Here is a 21,696-nt window from a genome sequence, read left to right as displayed (position 1 = left end):
AACTTTAAAAACATTTAAAGTCATATATTATGGGGTTCAAAAAGAGGAAGAACACAGATACAACTCTGATCAATTAGGTATCTTGCCAGATCAATCACCTTAACACATATTTTGATCTACTTGTTGCAAAGTCATGTGTACTTCTGAATTGAGCAGAGTTATATTTCTGTTATTTTCTGTAGTTCATCTAAGCTTTTGTTTTACCTTAGAATCACATCAAATGGATAATCAAGAGAATGGTCTCATCAGAATATCAAAAATAATATGTTCTCCAAAAACATGTTATGGTATAGATTTTTGGACAGGACTAAACTCAAAAGGTCATTGAGACCCAGACCATCATTTGAGGGTTTGGAGCCAGCAACAAGAGATGTTAACCATGCTGATAGCAGAGATTATGGGCTAATTGTAAGGGTGATATTTAAAATATATAAATTATCTTGTTAAGGTTGGGTAAGTTGGTTATATAGCTTACCAAAAGGTCACCTAGCTACTAAGAGTCAGGATTCAAACCTAAGCAGTCTGAATCTCTGTGGATCTGTTTTTCTTCCTCTTACTCAGAGCCAATCTTCTGCTGCTGTTCTAGTGGCATTAGGCTCGCCACACAAAATGTTCAATGAGTACTTACCGGCAAAAATACAAAAGAGTGGAAACCAATTGTTTTTAATAATTAGTTTACATTTTTCTTAACGGTTTCATTTTCTCTTTTCTTTGAGATTCTAATTAATCTAGTTTTTCCCCTATTATCTGCTTTCCTACAGTTCAGATTCACAGCTGTGCCTGGTAATTATTTCCCTTATTCTGTAAATATCACCAGGCTTGAGACTGAATTCATTCTTTTCTAACTAAGATACATTATTGGGCCATATTTGTAAAGCTAGCTCCCCTTTCTTGTCACTAACTGTCATGCTTCTCACTTACCTTACACAGTGGCTTTTTCTCCCAAGATGAAGAGGCTGTTTCAGGCATGGCTTTTTTTATGGCCATGTCAAGCTCAGCAACAGCTCTTTTAACATGTGTCTCCTTAGATTCTATTACCTGATTTGAGGTTGCTTCAGTACTTTTAATATTTACACTGGCTGTGGTCTGACAACAGTTAAATAGTGACAAAAACTTTTTCAGTCTGCTAGTGCTTCGTGTTGACTTAGGAGAAACTTTGTTTTCTTCTGGCTTCTTGACTTCTTTTACTTGATCTTTAAATACTTTGAAGCCTTCTTCTGCCACACTCTCTCTTAAAACAACTTCATCTTCATCAGAATTGAGTTCTTCATTTATGTAATTTTTCAAATCCACTCGATCAATATCATGAGCCGTTAGCCCTCCACAAAAATAGCTCTGCAACTGATTGCCTTCCACTTCTCGTAGAACCAAGTCAACTATGGTTTCTGAAAGGATTTTGCATCCACTGGTGACACAATTTATGATCTCTCGTGATCCAAACTGTGGCAAGAGATTGTTATAAACAGACTGAACCACTAACTCAGTAATTTCATGATCATCAGATTGTAAGGATTCTACATACTGTATAATCATATGTTTATTTTGGGAGAGCTCTGTTGCAACTGCACTCACTAACTTAATTTGAAAGAAATCCAGTTCTGTGAACAAATTGTCCTCAAGTTTTCTTGTTTCTGTGCTGGATATTGTTGAGAAAATTTTAGATAAAAGAGCAGAAATCACATTCTCTAAAAATTTATGAGGTAATATTATTGTATATGGTGATGAAGTTTGACATTCTTTGCTGGCTGTTTGGGCCAACTTTTGGACATTTTTAACAAGATTCTTAGATTCCAGAGGCAAACATGCTGAAACTGAAGCCTCATCACAAAATAGCAAGTTAAGCTGATCTTGAAAAATTTCATTTATCACTGCACTAGTTAGTCTTCTTGCTAAATTTTCTCCATTACTGTTTATATTCTTACAAATGGAGTCTTGAGATCCATATTCATTTAAAATATTACAAACAGAAGAGTGAACAACTTTATTGACCAACGTTTTGTCAGTTGATGGTATCTTAACTGAAGAAGGTTTTTTAGTCATTTTATCAACAGGTGGCATTTTATCCGCAGATTTTATCTTAATGCTGGATGGTGCTTCATCTGTTCTTGGCTCTTTTCCCACAGGTGGGAAAAACTGATTCCCCGTGTCTTGTCTGGAAACCTTAATTTGAGCATCTGAAAACTCCTTTAAAAGTGAATCGATGAATTTCATAGCAGTGTCATAGAGTTTAGCTTGATTTTTCTCATCACGGACATTTTGACCTCTATCTTGTATTTGTGTTTCTGGTATAGAAGAAAAGATCAATTTTTTAAACATCTCAGTAATAATATCTTCTAAAAATTTAGCAGGAAAAATTCCAGGTTTATTTTTTGGTGGATACTGTGAATCTGTGGAGCTGCTTGCTTTCCCAAACAGCTTTTGTGAGATACTGCCTCCAGGGAGGGAGTTATTTTCTTTCATGATCTCATCAAAATGACCAAAGTTAGATTTCCCTGGGCTGTGGTCTTGTACTTTGTTTCTAGAACATGATGGAATTTCTGAATCAGGTCTTTTTGTGGGCTCTGAGTTTTTAAATGTGTCTTCTACAGAGGGTCTGACAGAGGTGGGTAAATTTGATAAAACCCTGTACTTTTCTTTTGTATCTTCATCTAAACAAAACATAAAGTCAGTTATATTCACTTGTGAAGGATTAATCCGCAAACTACCTTCCTTTAACTGTGAGGTGAATGTTTTCATATTAGTTGCTAATTCAAGCTGATTAACAATGTAGGCATTTTCAGCTCCATGGAATAAACTTTTCTTTGAAGGGTTTTGTTTCAAAGACTCATTGAAATGAATACACTGGTGTATTAGTGTGCCAATGATCTCACTTGCTACAGTGTTCTCTTTCAATATGCTAATTGAAGATGGTTCTATTTGGCTTATTTCATTGTCTAGCTTGTTCTTAATTACAGCAAGCATGTCACTGATGATATTAACAGCATATGTCAGTAATTCTGAATGGAATGAATGAACCCGTAGAAGGATATCCTGTATGTTTTCCTTAAAAATAATAGTATTTGACTTGGATTCATCAGGGAACACTTCAAGTGGTTGTAATTTTGGCAACATTTTTTTGTTTAACATTTTCTGTTGGGTAGAAAAAAGATTTTCTATAGGCATTGTCACAATTTCAGAAAACTCATATTTGGAGATAGGTTTAAACTGCAAGTTTACAAATGACTCTAACATGTTTAAAACCCTTTCTACAATCTCTTGAACAATGTGGTTGCTAGAGCCCATAGAAATTTGGTCTTTTGTCTTTGTGTTATAGATTGGTAAACAATCTATAACAGTAATAGCAGTAATGTATTCCTTACTGTTTCCTAGAGTCTCTTTACTATCTGGAGTGGAAATTTGGGACAGAAAGCATAGCTGTAATTTTTCAAATAGCATTTCAACAATTTCTCTTCCAAACATATTAATTTGTGCTTTGCTATCCTCAGCTCTAGTAGAAGCTCCTTGAAGATGATTATAAAGCCTGCTTTCACAATTCTCAAGAGGTGGCAAATTTAAAAGTGAAAGAGAATATACTAATTCTTTTGCTTTTATTGAAATTTCAGTCAAAACATTTTCAGCTATCATCAGTAGCTTACATTTTTCATTTTCCTTGTCATTTGATTCTGTTTGACACTTATCAAACAATTTTTTAAGTATACCTTCTCTAGGAAAAATGTGTTCTACCTGTGAAGAAACATTCTCCAAGTAAAAACATTCTTGTTTAGCAATACTTTTAGAAATCCCAATGTTGTCAGTTAAGAAATGATTTTCTTTTTCTTTATCTAATTCATGTTTAATTTCTTGTAAATTTTTTCTAGCCACTTGTGCATAAGTATTTAATTTAGACAAAGACAGTTGGCACAAGGTGGTCTCTCCTGACTTAGTATGATCTACTGAGCAATAGGAAAATTGCTCATCAGAATATGGATCTTTGGCTGATAATGCTTTGCTCAGTGTACTCTGATCTTGTTGAATAGGTAAGGCCATTGGGACTGTAAAGTTGACTTGGGAACAAAAGACAGATTTTACTTTGGAAGTAGCAAACGTTTCCAAATTTGTTAATATTGCCTGTACAATATCTTCAACTACATTTACCTTTGCCTCTTTGTCAGCAACACTGAATCTAGACTGAAAAGTACATGGATTTTTATCCAAGACAGAGGACTTTCCTTCATAGCTGTGTTCATGAAAAGAAACATTAGCTGAAAAATTGATAGTTTCATACCTATTTTTCCTTACATTTCTTTCTGTCATGGCAGCTGAATAAAGTTTGTGAAATACAGTGTTAACAATATTTTCTGTTACTATAGTTATATCTGCTTCAGAAATTAAAGGATCTATCATTTTATCCATACATTGAACAGATGTTTGTGCAATTGGCTCATCAACATTGTGAGGCATGCCATTAAAATGAGAGTGGGAGAGAGAAAGCACATTTAATTGATTGATTAAAGTACTTTGAAAAATTTCATTCAAAATATTTCTTATGATGGGAGCAATTGGAGATATATTTGATTCTTTGAGTTTTACTTCAATTTTCTTTAAAGTTTTTTCTAGAGCCCATTGTTTAAGAGAATGTGTTTTCATTTCTTCTCTTTGTAGTGATCTATCATCAGTGATTTTCTTCTCTGTATATGCATCATCTTCTAGAAATGAATCTGATTCAGCTCCTCCAGGAAGACTTCCATATGTTGGCCTGTAACGATAAGTTTCAATGCCTCCCTCTTCAGATTCAGTTTGATTAAACATATCTGAAGATACTGCATCTAAAATTAATTTGACTACATCCGTAAGAATCTGAGTCTCACGTGGTGGGGTTTTTACACTTGTCTTCAAGTCTGATGAGGTCACATTTAATTCTGTTTGAATAGCCTTCAAGATAGCACTTGATACCTTCTTTGCAGGCGTGTATAAAGCAGACAGGAATGATTCTTCATGTGTGTCTCTGGAAATATTGGTGCTTTCACATTCCCAGCCCATCTTATTGCTTTTCTTATTTTCATCATTAATAGCATCCAGCATTTCTAAATATCCATTGGCAAACTCTTTCAGTTTAGCAAAAACTATGTTAAGAATGTCTGAAGCTACAGTTCTCAGTTTATTTGGATGCATTTCTTTTGTGCTCTCTGCTTTGGAAGACACAGGAGCAACAGGTTTTGCTTTGCTTTGAGTCCCCTCTTTATTGCCCTCCTGAACCATTCTGGAAACTATGCTGGACATTATTTTGGTGGATTTGGCCATTTTCTCAATAATTGAAGCAAATGATGGGTTGTCAATGTCAAGAGACTCTGGGATGGCTTTTAATCCACAACTTGCAAAACTGGTATCCATGTCAACATCAGATAATTTTGCAAGGATATAATCAAAAATTGCTTTGGAAATTAGCTGAATATTAGACTGCAATGCAGCAGCCATTTTCTGATTCTTTTTGGTAGTCTCTTGGCTTCCTAGGAGCTTGCTTAACATTTCATGTAGTGTTTCCCCAATTCTATCTAACACTTCCAATTTTGCATTATTTTGAATATCTTTTTCATCATTGGCACTGTGAAGAGCACAAGGAGTAGCCATATATTTGTGAAAAGATTTTTTATTCTGCCTATTTGGCAAAATGCTTTGTTCATCAACACTGTCATTTGCAGACTTTGGCATACATGAAGAAAGTGAAATGTTTCTTTGATCTGCATTTTTGCTGGATAACATATCATAAATACATGTTAATAATGGACTTGCCAAAATGTCATCATCAATACTTGTGACAAGAGATTCTAATTTTTTATTAGTATTAGCTGTAAGGGATTTGGTATGGTCAATCTCCATAAGATTTAGGTTTTTCTTATGGAGTTCCAGTTCATTCTGGATAGCACATAAAACAATGTTCACTATTTTAGCTGTGTACCTACTAAGTTGAGATTGTAGTGAAGATTTGAAGCCCATATGCAATTTTGGACAAATAAATGACTTCAGGCTTTTAAAAATTATATGAATGATCTTATCATTAATGTCATCTACAGGTTTAAGTTCACTTTCTCCAGATTTTAACCAGGAAAGCTTTTTAGAATCAATATTGAATGAAGATAAAGATTGCATTTTCTTTTCACTGACAAGCCATGTTTTTAATGAGCATTTATTTGGTGCTTCTTTGACTCTGTGTGCAGCGTCAGAACTATCTAAGGAAGTCTGATGAACTGATGATGAAATGTAACTATTAGTGGTATTGGAAATGTAGTTTGGTGCCTTATGAAGCATGTTTAACACAGAGTCTCTTATTTCTTGAGCCACTGTATCGATTTCTGAAACAGAAAACAGCTGGTCTATCCATTCTTGATGTGACAGTCCTTGAGGCTTTTGTGAAACAAGAACTGAAGCTTCATCACCAGTTTTGCCATCTAAGTGACCAGGAGGAACAAAAGATATGTCCTTGAGCATTTCTTTTAAAACACTTGGGACTATGTTTTCTGAAGCCTTTTGTATTTGATGCTTTTGGTCTTGGCTGAAGGTTGAAATAACTTTATTCAAACAAAGTTTTTTCTTTAAAGTATCTTTATGATTAAGAGATGGTGGCTCAGTCTTTAATTCCCAATCAGGAAATGCAACTTGGCTTCTAGAAACAGGCTTTGTAGGTGGTTTGATATTTCTTTTGTATTTAAAACAAGGGTTTCCCTTTGTAAATGAATCATTAGGAATCTGTTCTTGTGATTTTATTTTTTCATCTTTGAAAGCTGAATCAAGCACATTTTTTACAATATTGTCTGTCTCCTCATCATTAGAATAAAGAACCATGCCTGGAACATTTATAGGTGGAAATGGTCTCCTAGACCTAGGACTATTAGATAATCTAGTGCCAGCGAGTCTGCACTTTTCTTTGGTGTCAGAATGACTATTTATTCTAGGTTGTCTACTTTTTTGAAAATTTTCCTTTGCTGGTTCTTGATGGAGTTGAACAAGGATATCATCAAGTAGCTGAAGGAGTACTACTGTTTCTTCAGATGCAATAATTATCTCATTATTTAGTTCAGTTCTCATATAACCTAGTATAGCACTAATTGCTTCCCCTATATAACCAACCAAAGAGGATTGGGAAAAAATATTTGATAGTAAATTTTGTATTTCTTCATTGACAATTAAACTAGCTGTGTCAGATTCAAGACTAGATTTATTTTTGCCAGCTCTCTGAAGGAACATGCATACTGGGTCTGTCTTATGTTGCTGGCAGGAAAGCTTAGTTGAATCTTTAGGATGAAGAAATTCATTTTGCTTAGAAGAAGTAAGAGACATCGGCTTTTCTAAAATGGTATGCACCATGTCCTCTGCAATATCATACATCGGGTCTAAAGTATGAGGCATTGAATCCATCAAAGGTTTTTTATTTGATGATGGGAGATGTTCATCACTGGCTGTTAAGCTTGGTTTAATATTGACTGGTACATCTTCTTGTGAAAACATCTCAACACATTTTTTCTCCACTGCAGACTCTAACTTCTCAAGCATATTTTCCACAATCTCAGAAGCAACTAAGCAAACATCAACATTGGAGGGCAAGTCTTCTTTTTCACATTCACATTGTTCAACAAAAACTTCAGCAGTAACAGAAGAGAGAGAGGGAATGGCCGGGGTTAAATCAGACATTATTTTGTGAAAAATGCTTTCTAAAATCACATTAGTTTTCTCTATCAAGTGACATTTAAAGTTAAGAAAAACATTTTTTAAATTCTTCATTTCTTCTATGGCTTTTGCTTTTTTATCATAAATTGATGAACTCCCTGTTTGAGTAGTAGCATCCTTACACTTTGTTGTGCTTGTTTCAAATGATGCTAAAAGATCACTGTCTGATTTACAACTTCTGAGCTTAGGGTATGAACATAGCACATTGGTTTTATTATATTTAAGTGTAGAGGTTATAGATTGTCCTTTTGCATGACAGGTTTTCCCCACAACAGTTCTTTCCTTATGTGCAGGATAAAGTTGTATCGGTGTGGTTGGTCTCCTTACTGACAGGTCAACTGCAAATGCACAGGGTCCTGCCTGAAATGTTTTAGTTGTTGAAGATATGTAGGTTCTATATGTAAAGTCTTCACTGCATGTGTTACAGAAACTTGAACTATCTGAAGAGAGGATGGAGTTATCAGCTGCTGGGTATGTATTATTTCTCAATCTTTCTTCATACTCAGAACTTACCTAGAAATGAAGTAAGCAGGGATGAAAACAAAGTCATGTAACAACTTACTCTATGTTTTGAAGACAGCAGGTAACATCGAATTTTTATATCAAGCAATGTATAGGTGGAATACCAATATGGTTTATGGAAGAAAATAGTAAAAAAACAACAACAACAAAAAAAAAAACAGATTAGAAATTTAGAATTTCAGATGAATTTCTAGTTTGTTTATTCTGCACTACACTGAAGTATTTTTTTTTTGTGAGTGTTTAAGATTTATTTTATTCACAGTCTCTCAGAAGTTTCTTTTTCTCTTGGCATTTATTATCAGGATAAATGATTTTTTGTTTAAAAAATTACCAAATTGTTGTATAGGCACATAGCATGCAAATATTTTGGAAAGAAAATGTATAATCTTTATGATCCAGCTGATTTTTAAGATCATTAAATATTTGTAATAAAATATTTCTCAAAACAGATGCAACCAAAATATTTAGTTGCTTTCAGAAGCATCTGTCTAACTGAGATATGGGGAAGGAACACAAATCATTTTCTCTTCCAGTCCCTGCTGAAAGGGTGAGCCTGTAGTCTATATATATATAGAAATGACTAAAGTTAATTATTAAGAATTATTTGATAGGTAAAAATAAAAGCTCATGCTTTATATAGATTGATGAGCTTTTTACCTAACAAACAAGTGTAAATACAAATTGCCTTAGATAGGAAAGCTGAGAACAGATAATAAAGTAAGGTAACATATTAATTTAGATAGATAGAACATAAAAGCCAAGCTAGATTTGGGAATCAAAGAGTAGGGAGGGCTGAGCAAGATTAAGAAAGTTAGACTATTACTGAGCTGGAACTAAGAACCAGGTTTGAATAACCATTTCCTTAGTGACCAATGGTGCTGTCATAGATTTGTACTGGACCATGGATAGAAACAAATGCATCTGTAGAGTTCTATAAACCTCTACTTACCAACTGCAAATGTATTTTGTGCTTACAAAACTCTTACTTATAATAAAGTAGTACTCTGTTTTTAAATTGTTAAAACTCTGAAAGCATACAGGCTGTAAACACAAATAATTGGCAGCAAAGCTTAGAAGGCTGACATGTAAGTCTTTGTGTAAATAAGATTTCTGTAACTAGGCTGCTCACACCCAAAATATTGTCTAAATTAGTCTGAAGTTATTCATATTTCAGAGAAATATTCAAAGAAAAGTTAACATGTATATGCCACACTCCCTCATGGCCCATTTCAAAGCATTTGAGGAGCACCTGAGGAAAGGCCATTTTATTCAGCTGTAATCCCCAAATATACCCCCAATATTTTTAACTTATTGTACAAGCAATGGGTTAGTGGTTATGACACATATTTTAAGATGACAGTCTGTTATAAAATACTTGTCTTCAATACACTCTAAGTCAAATATTTAAGAATAAAACCTAAATATTTACAGAGAAGATAATTATTCTAAATCAACTACAACACATATAAATTATAAACTAAGACATTCAATATATGTTATTTTTCTTATTATAAGAGATGATAAACAATAACCTACATTATTACTCTTAGGCTAGTGTGGCAAAGCGATTCCAACCTTAATATATAAAAGAGGAATCTATTTCTAAAGTTTTCTTTGTAGTGAAATATGATAGATGAAATCCCAGTTTTCACTTTCTTTCTGTTAAAACATTAAACTGAAAAATATTCCCTTGGGTCAAAGCTTTTGCATTTGCTGCATATTCTATGAATTGAACAAGTGGCCATGTTAAATAGTGTGCCAGAATATGTATTGTTCCACAAGTGCTTTCTCTTTCCTGTGTGTTCAGTCTAGATCCAAATTAGGTCTCATAAAAATATACTACCTTATCTTTGCCTGTTCGAAGTCTCAGCTTATAGGTGATGAGGTCCCTTTTCACAAAACTGCTAAAGACAGATCCAAGCATCTCAACTCATCTACTACTGAGTTCACCAACAAGATCTGGAAGGGCATATTGATATAGCTTCCCATGACAGAATAGGCTTGTGGTATTTCATTCTCTTCCTGTGATGGCTAGGTCCCTTAATATTTTACCATTCTATACCCACGAGACCTCATCTTGAAGGCCTAATATTATTTTTGATAACAACTTTGGACCACAGAAAAGTATAAGAATTAACTGAAAAGGAACTTCAAAGAAGAAAAAAGAACAAAGAAGAAGACCAACAAATATCAATGGATGACTCCTAGTTTTCTAGTTAACAAAATATATTCTATTATGATGTATCAGAAAGTAAGACTAATATGTTGCTTTATCAGTGAATTTTATGATACATACTTTTTCTTGCAAGTAATTTTGCAGTGAGTTCTGTTTCCTGTAGAGAAAGGTTGATCATTTGTTTGTTATAGAGTCAAGAATTTATAAAACTTTTTTCTAAAATTTCTGATCATTCAATCATTTTGTTGTATCTGAGTTTTTCTATAGAAATTCAAAATGAAGAATATACCATTTTTTCCAATCCTTCTATTTTACGTTTTCCCTAGATTGGCCTCTAGTTTTAGAAATGTACTTTATTACTCATGGGAACAGACTTATAGCTACAGCATAAACAATGTACCTCTCTGATCTTTGTTCTTTTAACACACCTTAGCCATGCCCACTTTGGTTTCTCTGAAAAAGGATATAGGATTTGCAGTTTAGTTTCTTCTGACTGTTTAAAGGTCTGATAGAGCAGCAAGGCATCTGACCAGAACTTTCTGATAGTCATTTATTTACTCTTTGAAATGCCATAGTTCTACCATTCCCTCCCCATATTCCATGGCAGGAAGAAAATAGTGAATGATTATTCAATAACTATGGGTTAAAATCATGGATATCTAGCTATATTTAATACCAGTTTAGATGCATTCCTTTTCTGTGTATGACAATATTCTATCATGTGTTATTGCACTTACCATCACACACTAATGAAATAAAAATTTTTCTGAATTGCAAAAAAAAGAATAGCTCAATCATAAAAATAATAGAAAATAAAATAAATATTTATTAAAACAAGATCTAAAACTGAAGTCTGATTTATTTTCATATATTTTTGCTGATTTCAACTGTTTCTTTTTTCTTTCTACTTTCTTAAGTACACTCATTTTAGGCCTGTACTCCACATGATTAAATTTACATTTTCCCCAAGGTTTATAATTCAATTTTAAGAAATAGGCAGACTGAAAACTACGTCCTATATTTTGGCAGGAAAAAAAAACTTCACTGGGTCCAGTTCATAAAATGGGGTTTGGGACAACAGTCTATCCTTAGACTAGTACCTTTTTGCAGTATGCAACTAGGAGCATGGAAGCTGATGTCAGTGATATGTTCTCTATCATTTGCCCTCATTTGTTTTTCTAGGATCTGGTTTCTTAGGTCAACCCAAGTTTCCACAGGTTTTTCTCTTAGATATTCTGCAACCTAATGAATTCAGATTCATTTTTCTGTTTTCTTCATGTTATATCATTGGCATAAAACATAACTCCAGGAGTTCTACGTATTCATTGATACCAGTTCCCCATAGACTTTCTGCTCCAAAAGCATGCAACACAGAACCAAAGTACAAAGGCCTACATGTAAATTTAGTCTGAAAACTGAAAAAGCTTTATTGATGACTATTAGAAAACAATTTTATTAACCAGATAAAGCATGGCATCAGCAGAAATGGTACAGTAAGTATCTCAGATATTCATTCCTCCAAAAAAAAAAATGAGTAAACTGGCAAAAGAAAAATGACCAGAATTATAGTTTCTGCAACTCTAGAAAATTAATCAAAGACTTGCAGCATTCCAGAGAGCACTTATTTAGGAAAAACAGTGAGCCTAGGTAATAGCAATAGGTTTTGGTGTTTTAATTTGTCTTATTTTTATCCCCTCTCTTCAGCTTCATAATAGCCTTCAAAAATAATACCCTGAAATCATAGAAACATAGTTTTATCTTGGTACCTGCCTAAGATCTAGCATTATAGTTTGAACATAGTAGGTTCTCAATAAATGTTTGATAAATAAATCCCTATTTAAAGTCTTTTGGATCTGTGCCTACTTCTCTCTAATGCCAAATGAAGCCTTTGTGCATGCCACTAATGGACTTTGATAACTGATTCTGAGTTTCTTTCTTTCAATCTTTCCTATATATCATTGTCAAAGTTACTCATTATGTATGCTAATTTGACCATTATACCTGCACTAAAAACCGTCAGACTATTATACAATAAATAAACTACAAATTTTAAACACAGTCTTCAGGATAATAGATTTATTGCTTTCTTCACTCTGTTACTCCTTATACCTTCCCTGTAATACACGCTTACTCATCACCTAAGTGCAATGCTGAATTATTGCAACTTTACTCCCACAGCTGTTATATTTTCTTTATTTTCATTCCTTTGGTACTGAATTTTCATCTCTATTTTATAAATCTTTTGTAACATTAAACAACTGAACGTAAACAAGAAAACTAAGCAATAAGTGAGAGAAGAGAAAGAAATGATGGAATAGATGTGAGACTTCCACAGCAAACTCCTATAAAACTTGGAGTTAAACCTCAACAAGAGAAATGTGACATATGTGTCTTTACTCTTTATTTGGATCTCTGTATATGCTTTTGGAGAAGTGATAAGAAGCTCCAGGTAAGATAAAGAGATTTTTATTTTTCACCAAGTTAATATTTATAAGGAAAGAATATCCAAAATACTTGCTATGGAATATTCAAGTGATTTTTGTAGTTCTACATTCTTGTGTTGAAGAAGATAAAAATGCACTTTTTACAACTATATTATGAGCCTCTTATAACCTTTTCTTTAAAAAGGTATGTATTTATATTTCCAATAAATAAAAATGTATGTATCCAATAAATAAAATAAGCAATGTTATTTTACATGTGGTCTACATACGGTCATCAAGTTTTATTGCTTTGAACTAGACAAGTCAGTTTCCTTCCTTCTGCATCTCTTACTGTGTTATGTATCATATGAATACTCAATAAGTCAAACAAACTGGTATTTATCTGTCTTAAGGTAAAAATTATTATTTCAAGAAGGCTGGTCTGAACACGTCAAGATCATTTGCCATCACTCACAACTTATTTTACTCAATCATCTTCATGGGAATTTGGGGTTTGTAAAGTCTTTCGTAGACTTCATTTGTCTTGCTGATTTTTTTTAAAAGATTGTGGCATGGGTGTAAAATAACTCATTGCTATTACTTAGATTCATGTTTTCCTCTCTCTTTTCTTGAGTTGAGAAAAACAGATATAAACATCAACAAAATAGGTGGTCACTAAGGTTTGAGGAGTGAAGAGTCCCTGGGCTTAACAAATATCTCTTCTACATGCCATTATTTCTACTATTAGAGATTATTATTTTGTATTAATCTGCATCACCCTAAAGGGGATAACTGATTAAGTCATTAATACTATAGAGTAAACTATATTACCAGTATTAGAAAGCCAAGAGTCTCAAAAAGCATAAGGAATGGTAGCTATTTCAAAGAAAAGAAAGGCAAAGAAATAAATACAGATTATGAGAAATTACCTGAAGAAAGCTATGATGAAGATATACTTGAAAGTGGCATGGAGACCCTGACAATAGGTGGATTATAGAACTACAGAGGAGATATGGAGATAAAGAAAGGGAAGGACAAAGATTCATTTTGTCTACAACTTAAGCTTAGTGCTGAAAGTCTGCAAAAGACTAAGTTTCACTAAATCCAAGTAGAACTACAAAAATTGATGATTCTATGTAATCATTTGCTTATAAGCAGCACTCTTACGCAATCATTAAAATTTTTTGTTTATGATTACATATAATTCCTTAGATACTTACGAATTTGTGTTAACAGAAGAAAATATACCCGGGTCTGTAGCCTGAGCCTGAGGTCCTATTTATTAGAAAAAGAAAATTATATAGTTTGTATCCATCCTCAGCAACTTGCTAAATGTTAATCCTCTAGTAGGTATTTATTTTCTGTTGTTACTGCCTTGTTTATAAGCTTTCAGAGACTCTCCACAGTGAAGTCCAAAATTCTTAGCAAGAACCTGTACTATAAGATCTGATGTCCTTTTCTACCTCTCTAGTGTCTTCTCTGACTAGTCTTTCATATATATGCTATGGTCCAGAGACAGAATATATCGCAGTTCCCTAAAAATATCATGTTTCTCATGCCTCTCTGGCCTATGGTTTTGCAATTTCTTTTGTCTAGAATGCCCTGTGCTGTCTTTAAACTTCTCATCTTTTAGGTCTCATTCAGCTTATGTCAACTCTTGAAAGCCTTCCTTGAAAGCTACCTGAATAAATACCTTTCCCAGTGCTCTCAAAGCACTCCAAACATGTTTATATTATAAAACTCATCATGCTATGCATTAGTTATGTTAATTCTTGTGTACACCTGATTATTATATAAAATAAAATAATTGATGTGTGATCATTTTATTTTATTTTATTTTTTAAATGTTTTCATTATACTTTAAGTTCTGGGGTACATGTGCAGATTGTGCAGGTTTGTTACATAGGTATACACATGCCATGTTGGTGGTTTGTTACATCCATTGCCCCATCATCTACATTAGGTATTTCTCCTAATGCTATACCTCCCCAATTCTCCCACCCCCTGCTATTCCTCCCCTAGCCCCCTACTCCCGAGACCCTGGTGTGTGATGTTCCTCTTCCTGTGTCTATGTGTTCTCATTGTTCAACACCCACTTATGTGTGAGAACATGCAGTGTTTGGTTTTCTGTTCTTGTGTCAGTTTGCTGAGAATGATGGTTTCTGGTTTCATCCATGTCCCTACAAAGGACATGAACTCATCAATTTTAGAGAGAAATGAACTGAGATTAAGAGTGCACATATCTGAAAGTTAAATGTGAAGATAAAACTATTTTTAATACAAAAAAGCTCTTCTGTGGTTTTCAGCAATATGCTAAACAAGTGTCTTTCATTTTGCCTAGAATTCAGTATAGAGTATTAAAGTCATACTGTTAAAAATAGCTAAACTTTCAAAGAGATAGTAGAACTTTCTGAAGGTAAAACAATTGTGAGAACACAAATCTATAGTGATAAACAAATGCTGAAGCTGATACCTGCTCTAGGGACATTGGCCACATCTGGAAATGTACTGTCTGGTCAGAGCATTTAAAACAAGACTTTGGGCCCCCAAAAGATAGGGAATTGAAACTAATAGCTCCTAAAAACATACAGATGCTTCTTGACTTAAAATGGGGTTGACATCACAATAAACGTTAAAATCATGTTAAAAATATGTTAAGCTGGAAATGCATTGAATATACCTAATCTGCTGAACATAACAGCTTAGGTTAGCCTACTTTAAATTTGTTCTGAACACTTACATTAGCTTACAGTTGGACAAAATCAGCTAACACAAAGCCTACTTTATAATAAAGTGTTGGATATCTTATGTAATTTATTGAATGCTATACTGAAAGGGGAAAAAGAGAATCGTTGTATGGGTACTTAAAATACAGTGTCTATTGCATGTTTATTGCTTTCACACATCCTAACATTGAAAAATCATAAGTCTAACCACTGTAAGTCAGGGACCATCTGTATAGGATTCCAAAGAGCTACATTGTCAATTAGTCATCTACAAGAAAAAAAAAATCATACCAGAGAGGAAGCAGACAAATTATGTCTTGGCTTGTGGCTATGGATGGAGAAGGAGGAGGAGAAGATAAAAGCATTTCCTAAGAACTCATAATCACAGATACTGTTTTCTATACCCTCGAGTTTCAAATCCACAGAAACTATTGTCTTTCAAACTGCATGTGAGAATTTAATTTAAAATGAATCTGTGTTCACAGCTCTTACAGATAACTGGCAGAAGCATATGTAAATTTCCTTTAGAGAATTACAGCCTATCCAAATATTATAGAATCCCCAACAATAAATTTCTGTCAATACTGAGCTGACATATAACAATAATAACCTCCAACCCCCACAGAAATATTTTAAAAAACAAGAACCTATGGTTTTTAATAGAAACAAAAGCAATATATTTAGACCCAAAGATTCCAAATATTAAAATTACCAGATATAAAATACAAAATAAGAGAACTTTATATGTTTAAATATATAAAGAAGGAATTTGAAAGGATAAGAATGGAAAAAGAGCTTATAAGCCCAGACAAATTTGAAAATAACTATTTAGAAATCGTATTATATATATACAATATGCTATAGTTCAATAAATTGTATAATGTAATTAATTCATGAAACAATAAATTTTAAATAACTAAATAACTAAAGGGAAAATTGGCGAATTGGAGGACATATTTGAAGAAATTAACAGGAATGCATCAGAGAGAAATGGAAAATACAGTTGTTAAATGATATAAGACAAAAAGGTAGTCTAATACTCAGAAGAAAACGGAAATGAAGAGAGGAAATATAGAAAAAGAAAATGATTGAAACTTGTACAGAACTGTTCATTATAATAACACAAAAGAAAAACAAAGAAAACATCTTAAAAACAGCCTGACGTGGGGGATGAAAGAATCACACAGGAATAATTACTTAGAATAAAGAGTAGAATTAAAAAAATTTTTTTTTCTTTTTCTGAGATGGAGTGTTGCTCTGTCACCCAGGCTGCAGTGCAGTGGCACGTTCTTGGCTCACTGAAATCTCTGCCTCAGTCTAAATAAAACAATATCTTTAAAGTGCTAAGAAAAAATAACTGTCCCCTAAACCTTATTTGTACACTTGGACATAATGACATTCTAATACAAGGATAAAGAATATTTTCTCAAATAAAATCTGAGAATTTACTCCCAAAATATGTTCCCTAAAGATCTTTCTAAAGAACGCATTACTTTAGGACATATGGCAATGATCCCAAGAAGTACTAAATACAAGAAGGAATGAGCGGAGGACAAAATAAGTTGGTAAACAAGAGGATAAATATAAATTAAATCTGTATAAAACAGTAATAAGAAAGTAACTTGGCTGACAAAAACTTTAAAATGTCAAAATATAAATTATTGAACAATAATAAGTATAATATGAAGTGGTGATTAGAAGTAAATTATCTTACTTTAGCTTTTATTTTAAATATACTTCAACATAACTCGAAGAGTAAATTTACAATGTTTAACACAAAGAAATAACAAATGTTTGAGTGAAAGATCTCCCAATTAATCAGACTTATTACTATACGTTGTATGTTTATATCAAAATACATATGTTCCGCAGAAATATGTCTAACTTTTATGTATCCATAAAAATTCAAACAAAAAATGTTAGGGTGATTGCCAAAAGAAATATACATATGTTATGCAATTTATAAACAGTAAAAAATACTAGATAAAAACTAAATTTAGCACTCTTAAGAGAATGCAATAAATAAATAAAAATATATTAAAAAGTAGGACCAAGGGAAACCACAAATAAAGCGATAAAAAACTTCCAAAGATTTGTAATTTACATAAATACAAATTGATTGGGTTCTGCTAAAAGTCATAACTTCTAAAACAATAAAGCAAAATCCAGCTGCACATTGTCTACAAGAGCCATCTAAACAAATAAAGACACTAAGATTAGAAGCTGACATATCTATATTAATATTAGACACATTTAATTTAAGGAAAAAACATAACATGGTAAAGGTCACTGCATGATGATAAAATATTCAATTCACCTGGAAGATATGATGATTCTAAAATGTGAATATGTCTAATCTCTAGATCAAAAAATATTTTTTAAAATGGGCTGAGCTACATTAAGGAGTTCACAAAACCACTATCATTATTTTCAGTAATGTTTTGAACAAGGAGTAAAAAATAAGTATATATGTGGATTTGAATGTACAATAAGTTATATATTTGAAATACACAATTCACCATATTGATTGAATGGACATATTTAAACATTACATCCCAAATTGAATAATATTCATTGTTTTCAACCATAGAGAACCTATTAAATATTAATCATGTTTGCTAAGCCATTGCTAAGCCATAAGGCATTCTCTAGTTCTTCTTTAAGGTTGGTATCATAAAGATCATACTGTCAGTCTACAATGCAATTTAACTGTAAATGACCACCAACAACAATGAAGTAAAAATTAGAATAACTAACCCAGGAGTACAAAATATAACAACTAACTCATGAGTACAAACTAACTAACAAAATTGGAAATTAAACATGATTCAGAAAAAAATGAAATATTATATGACAAGGTTTTTGATACATTTTAAATTTTCATAGTTACTTATCACCAGTTAAGTTTCACACAGTTCTAAAACTTTAAAATACCAACTCATTGAATTTCCATAACAACTATATGAATCACTACTATTATTCTTATTTTATAGTTGGAAAAACTAAAGAACAGAGACATTAAATAACTTGGCCAAACTAGCATGCATTTTAAGTACTGGAGTGTGGATTAAACCTAGCTACCTGAGTACATTCTCTTAGCAACTTTTTTTCCCTAATTCTCTACCTTCACCCTTTCTTACTGGTTGGCAGTATAATAAAACACAACGTTGCTATATAAGAGCAGTTATCTTACATACAAGTTTTTATTATTTCAGTAGTTACTTTAAATATAGGGAGGTTGGTTGGAATTACAGTACAGGCAAGCCTGTCTCCTGAGCCAATTGATGAGATTGTTATAATTTGTTATAATTGTTACATATATGCCTGCTTTTCAACTTGAACTGTAATACAGAAATGCCTAGAACAGTGTCTGGCACAAAAGGAGTAACAAGTGTAAATACACAGAGGATTACAAAAGGATATTTAGGTAGATAAGCATTTCCTACTTAGCTACATCATCTTTTAATGTTCTCACATTCACCATGTGTTCCATCTTTACCTTTGTTAGTCAATGTATTCTTCCCCATAGCTTTTTCTTTAAAGTCAGTACCTTGCATTTTTTGCAAACAATAAGACATTTTTTTCTTTGGAAGGCGTTGTTTCTACAATATTAAAGAAAATGTATTGGTTAATATTGTCATTAGAAATGTAAAACAATTTATTTAAAATGTGACAATATATTAAAAATGGATTATCAGTCCTGTCTTGACTTGTAATGTTACAAAATAAGAGAATAACAAAGGGTAAATTTCCCTTGTGATCAAACACAAAGAATACATTTAATACACAAGCAATTTGCCTTTCTACACATCATCAGAGGACCAATCCAGTTTCTGATCAGATATGAGTATCGTATCCATGGCTGCCCTGGTGAGCTAAAGTAATTTCTCAATCATCTTCAATTGGAAGATTCCTGAGGGCTTACCCAAATATCACTCAGGTCTACCAGACATAAACATAATATAGTACATAAAATGTGATTACCCTTTGTGACTATCTGGGCTACTGTTGAATGTACTAGAAAGAAGATAAATGCATATAGAAAAAAAAAAAAACCCAGAGCCGGGCGCGGTGGCTCACGTCTGTAATCCCAGCACTTTGGGAGGCCGAGGCGGGTGGATCACAAGGTCAAGAGATCGAGACCATCCTGGTCAACATGGTGAAACCCCGTCTCTACTAAAAATACAAAAAATTAGCTGGGCATGGTGGTGCGTGCCTGTAATCCCAGCTACTCAGGAGGCTGAGGCAGGAGAATTGCCTGAACCAGGAGGCGGAGGTTGCGGTGAGCCAAGATTGCGCCATTGCACTCCAGCCTGGGTAACAAGAGCGAAACTTTTATCAAGAAATAGATTAGCACATGTAAAAAAACTACCCAAGACTACAGTAAAGACCTTCCTAAAGGACTGGGGAAAACAGTCACTGGAACCTACCTAGGTGTAAAAAATATGCCTATTCCCACTAGAAATATTTCACTGTAAAGCTACACTGGAAAAACTTCATAAGTCATAAGGCTTTGAGTAGAGAACTAAGATGGGTTTTAACTCAGTAGCAGGGAACAACTAGCCCCAGATTAAACATGGCTCTGGCCCCACCAGCAAATCATAAAAGGCAAGACCTGTACAATCAAATTGTTTCCAAATAAATTATCTACATCCAAAAATTCTAAATAATATTTATAAGAACATAAAAATATTCAGTATACAAAGTAAAATTTATGTCTGGCATCCAATAAAAGAACACTAGGTATAAAGAAACAGGGGAATATGACTTATAAAATAAGTAGATCCATACTTCCACTCCAACCAAAGACACAGAAGAATCACACAGTCAGGCAGGCTTCAGGGCCTCCTGAAGTCCTCCCGCTTCCCGGGTCACCAGTTCCCCTGGTGTCCCGCACCTGCCAGTTCCGGCCGGTACAGTCCGAGTCACCGCCACTACCCCCGGGCGCCGCAAGAGGGCGGCCTCCTGAAGTGGGACAGTTGGGAGGCTCGCGACCCTTGCTTGAGTGGCGACCCCTGCCCCCGCTCCCCACCATACCTGCGGCCGCCAGAGGAAGATGCCGCCTGGCTTGCGGCCACTCACGTCTTCGCACTCGCACTGCGGTTTGTGCTCCATGATCGGCACGAGTCCCTCCGCTCTCCTTCTCGCACGCGGTTGCCCCTCTGTCTGGACCCAACCAGGAACAGCCAGGGCCTCACGACGGACTGCAGCCTCTACCCCCAGCACTCCACAAAGGCAGCGGCCTCACAAAGGCAGTGGCCTCCTGACGGGGGGGCGTGGCCGCCTGAGAGGGGAGGGGCGTGGCCTCCTGGGGGGGCGTGGCTCGCCGGGCTGTGTCTAGACTCCTAAGATGCAAAAACTGAGATACTATATGTTCGTGGTTTGAGTGGCTAGGTTTTAGAACGCCATGGTGGTCGCTTCCGCGCCCACTCCAGCCTCCACCGCCTTCGTAGCCGCCTGCCCCACCGCTCCACCCCAGTAGCCTCGGCCATTGCCCTGGACCCGCGGGTCGGCGGCCAGCTGCGCTGAGGACACCGGGCAGGGGGCGGCTCCGCCTCCCGGGCCGCCCGCCGCCGCTGCCGCCACCGCCTCCTCCCAGGCCGCCCGCCGCCGCGAGCAGAAAATCCTGCAGTGTCCTGGGAAGAACAAGGATGCTCAGAGTTCAAATCCGTTGGCCTGGACCAGCGGGTCACGGCTGGCTGCACTGAGGAGACCGGGCAGGGGGCGGCGCCGCCTCCCAGGCCGCCCGCCGCCCGCCGCCCGCCGCCCGCCGCCTCCCGGGCCTCCCGCCGCTGCCAGGAGGCGCCCAGGCGGCCCACACCACCGGTCTGCCCTGCTTCCCTTCCTCTCCGGACGGCGCGATCCCGCCCTACCGCCGCTCACCTACCTGGTCGCGGAGTTTGAGGAACGCCATGGCGGTCGCTTCCGCGCCCACTCCAGCCTCCGCCACCTCCGCAGCCGCCCGGCCTACCGCTCTGCCCCAGTAGCCTCGGCCGTTGCCCTGGACCGGCAGGTCGGCAGCCGGCTGCGCTGAGGAGACCGGGCAGGGGGCGGGGCCGCCTCCCGGGCCGCCGGCCGCTGCCGCTGCCGCCCCCTCCTGGGCCAATTTTTTTTTTTATCAAGACAGGGTCTTGCTCTGTCACTTAGG

General features: G+C 35.4%; 1 protein-coding gene across 2 annotated transcripts in view; it reads right to left on the bottom strand.

Annotated features, from left to right (window-relative positions):
• The window catches only part of LOC110567204 (fibrous sheath-interacting protein 2-like), a 34,119-nt gene extending 13,320 nt beyond the window's left edge, over positions 1 to 20,799 (bottom strand). The window contains exons 1-5 of one of the 2 annotated variants that reach the window (XM_064377038.1): positions 20,586 to 20,799; positions 19,048 to 19,150; positions 14,043 to 14,097; positions 10,520 to 10,556; positions 922 to 8,214 (exon numbers count right to left, since the gene is read on the bottom strand). In XM_064377038.1, the coding sequence (XP_064233108.1) occupies positions 922 to 8,214; positions 10,520 to 10,556; positions 14,043 to 14,097; positions 19,048 to 19,150; positions 20,586 to 20,663 (7,566 nt within the window). In that variant the 5' untranslated portion in view covers positions 20,664 to 20,799. The remainder of the gene's footprint in view (positions 1 to 921; positions 8,215 to 10,519; positions 10,557 to 14,042; positions 14,098 to 19,047; positions 19,151 to 20,585) is intronic. The other variant, XM_064377039.1, reaches the window with a different exon arrangement.
• Between the last annotated feature and the right edge of the window lie 897 nt (positions 20,800 to 21,696).

Source organism: Aotus nancymaae, unplaced genomic scaffold (assembly GCF_030222135.1).
Source record: "Aotus nancymaae isolate 86718 unplaced genomic scaffold, 86718_ANA_hifiasm-v0.15.2.pri h1tg000016l, whole genome shotgun sequence".
In the NCBI taxonomy this organism is placed as follows: domain Eukaryota; kingdom Metazoa; phylum Chordata; class Mammalia; order Primates; family Aotidae; genus Aotus; species Aotus nancymaae.
Note: the sequence above shows the minus strand (reverse complement) of the source record. Positions and strands in the feature narration are given on the sequence as shown.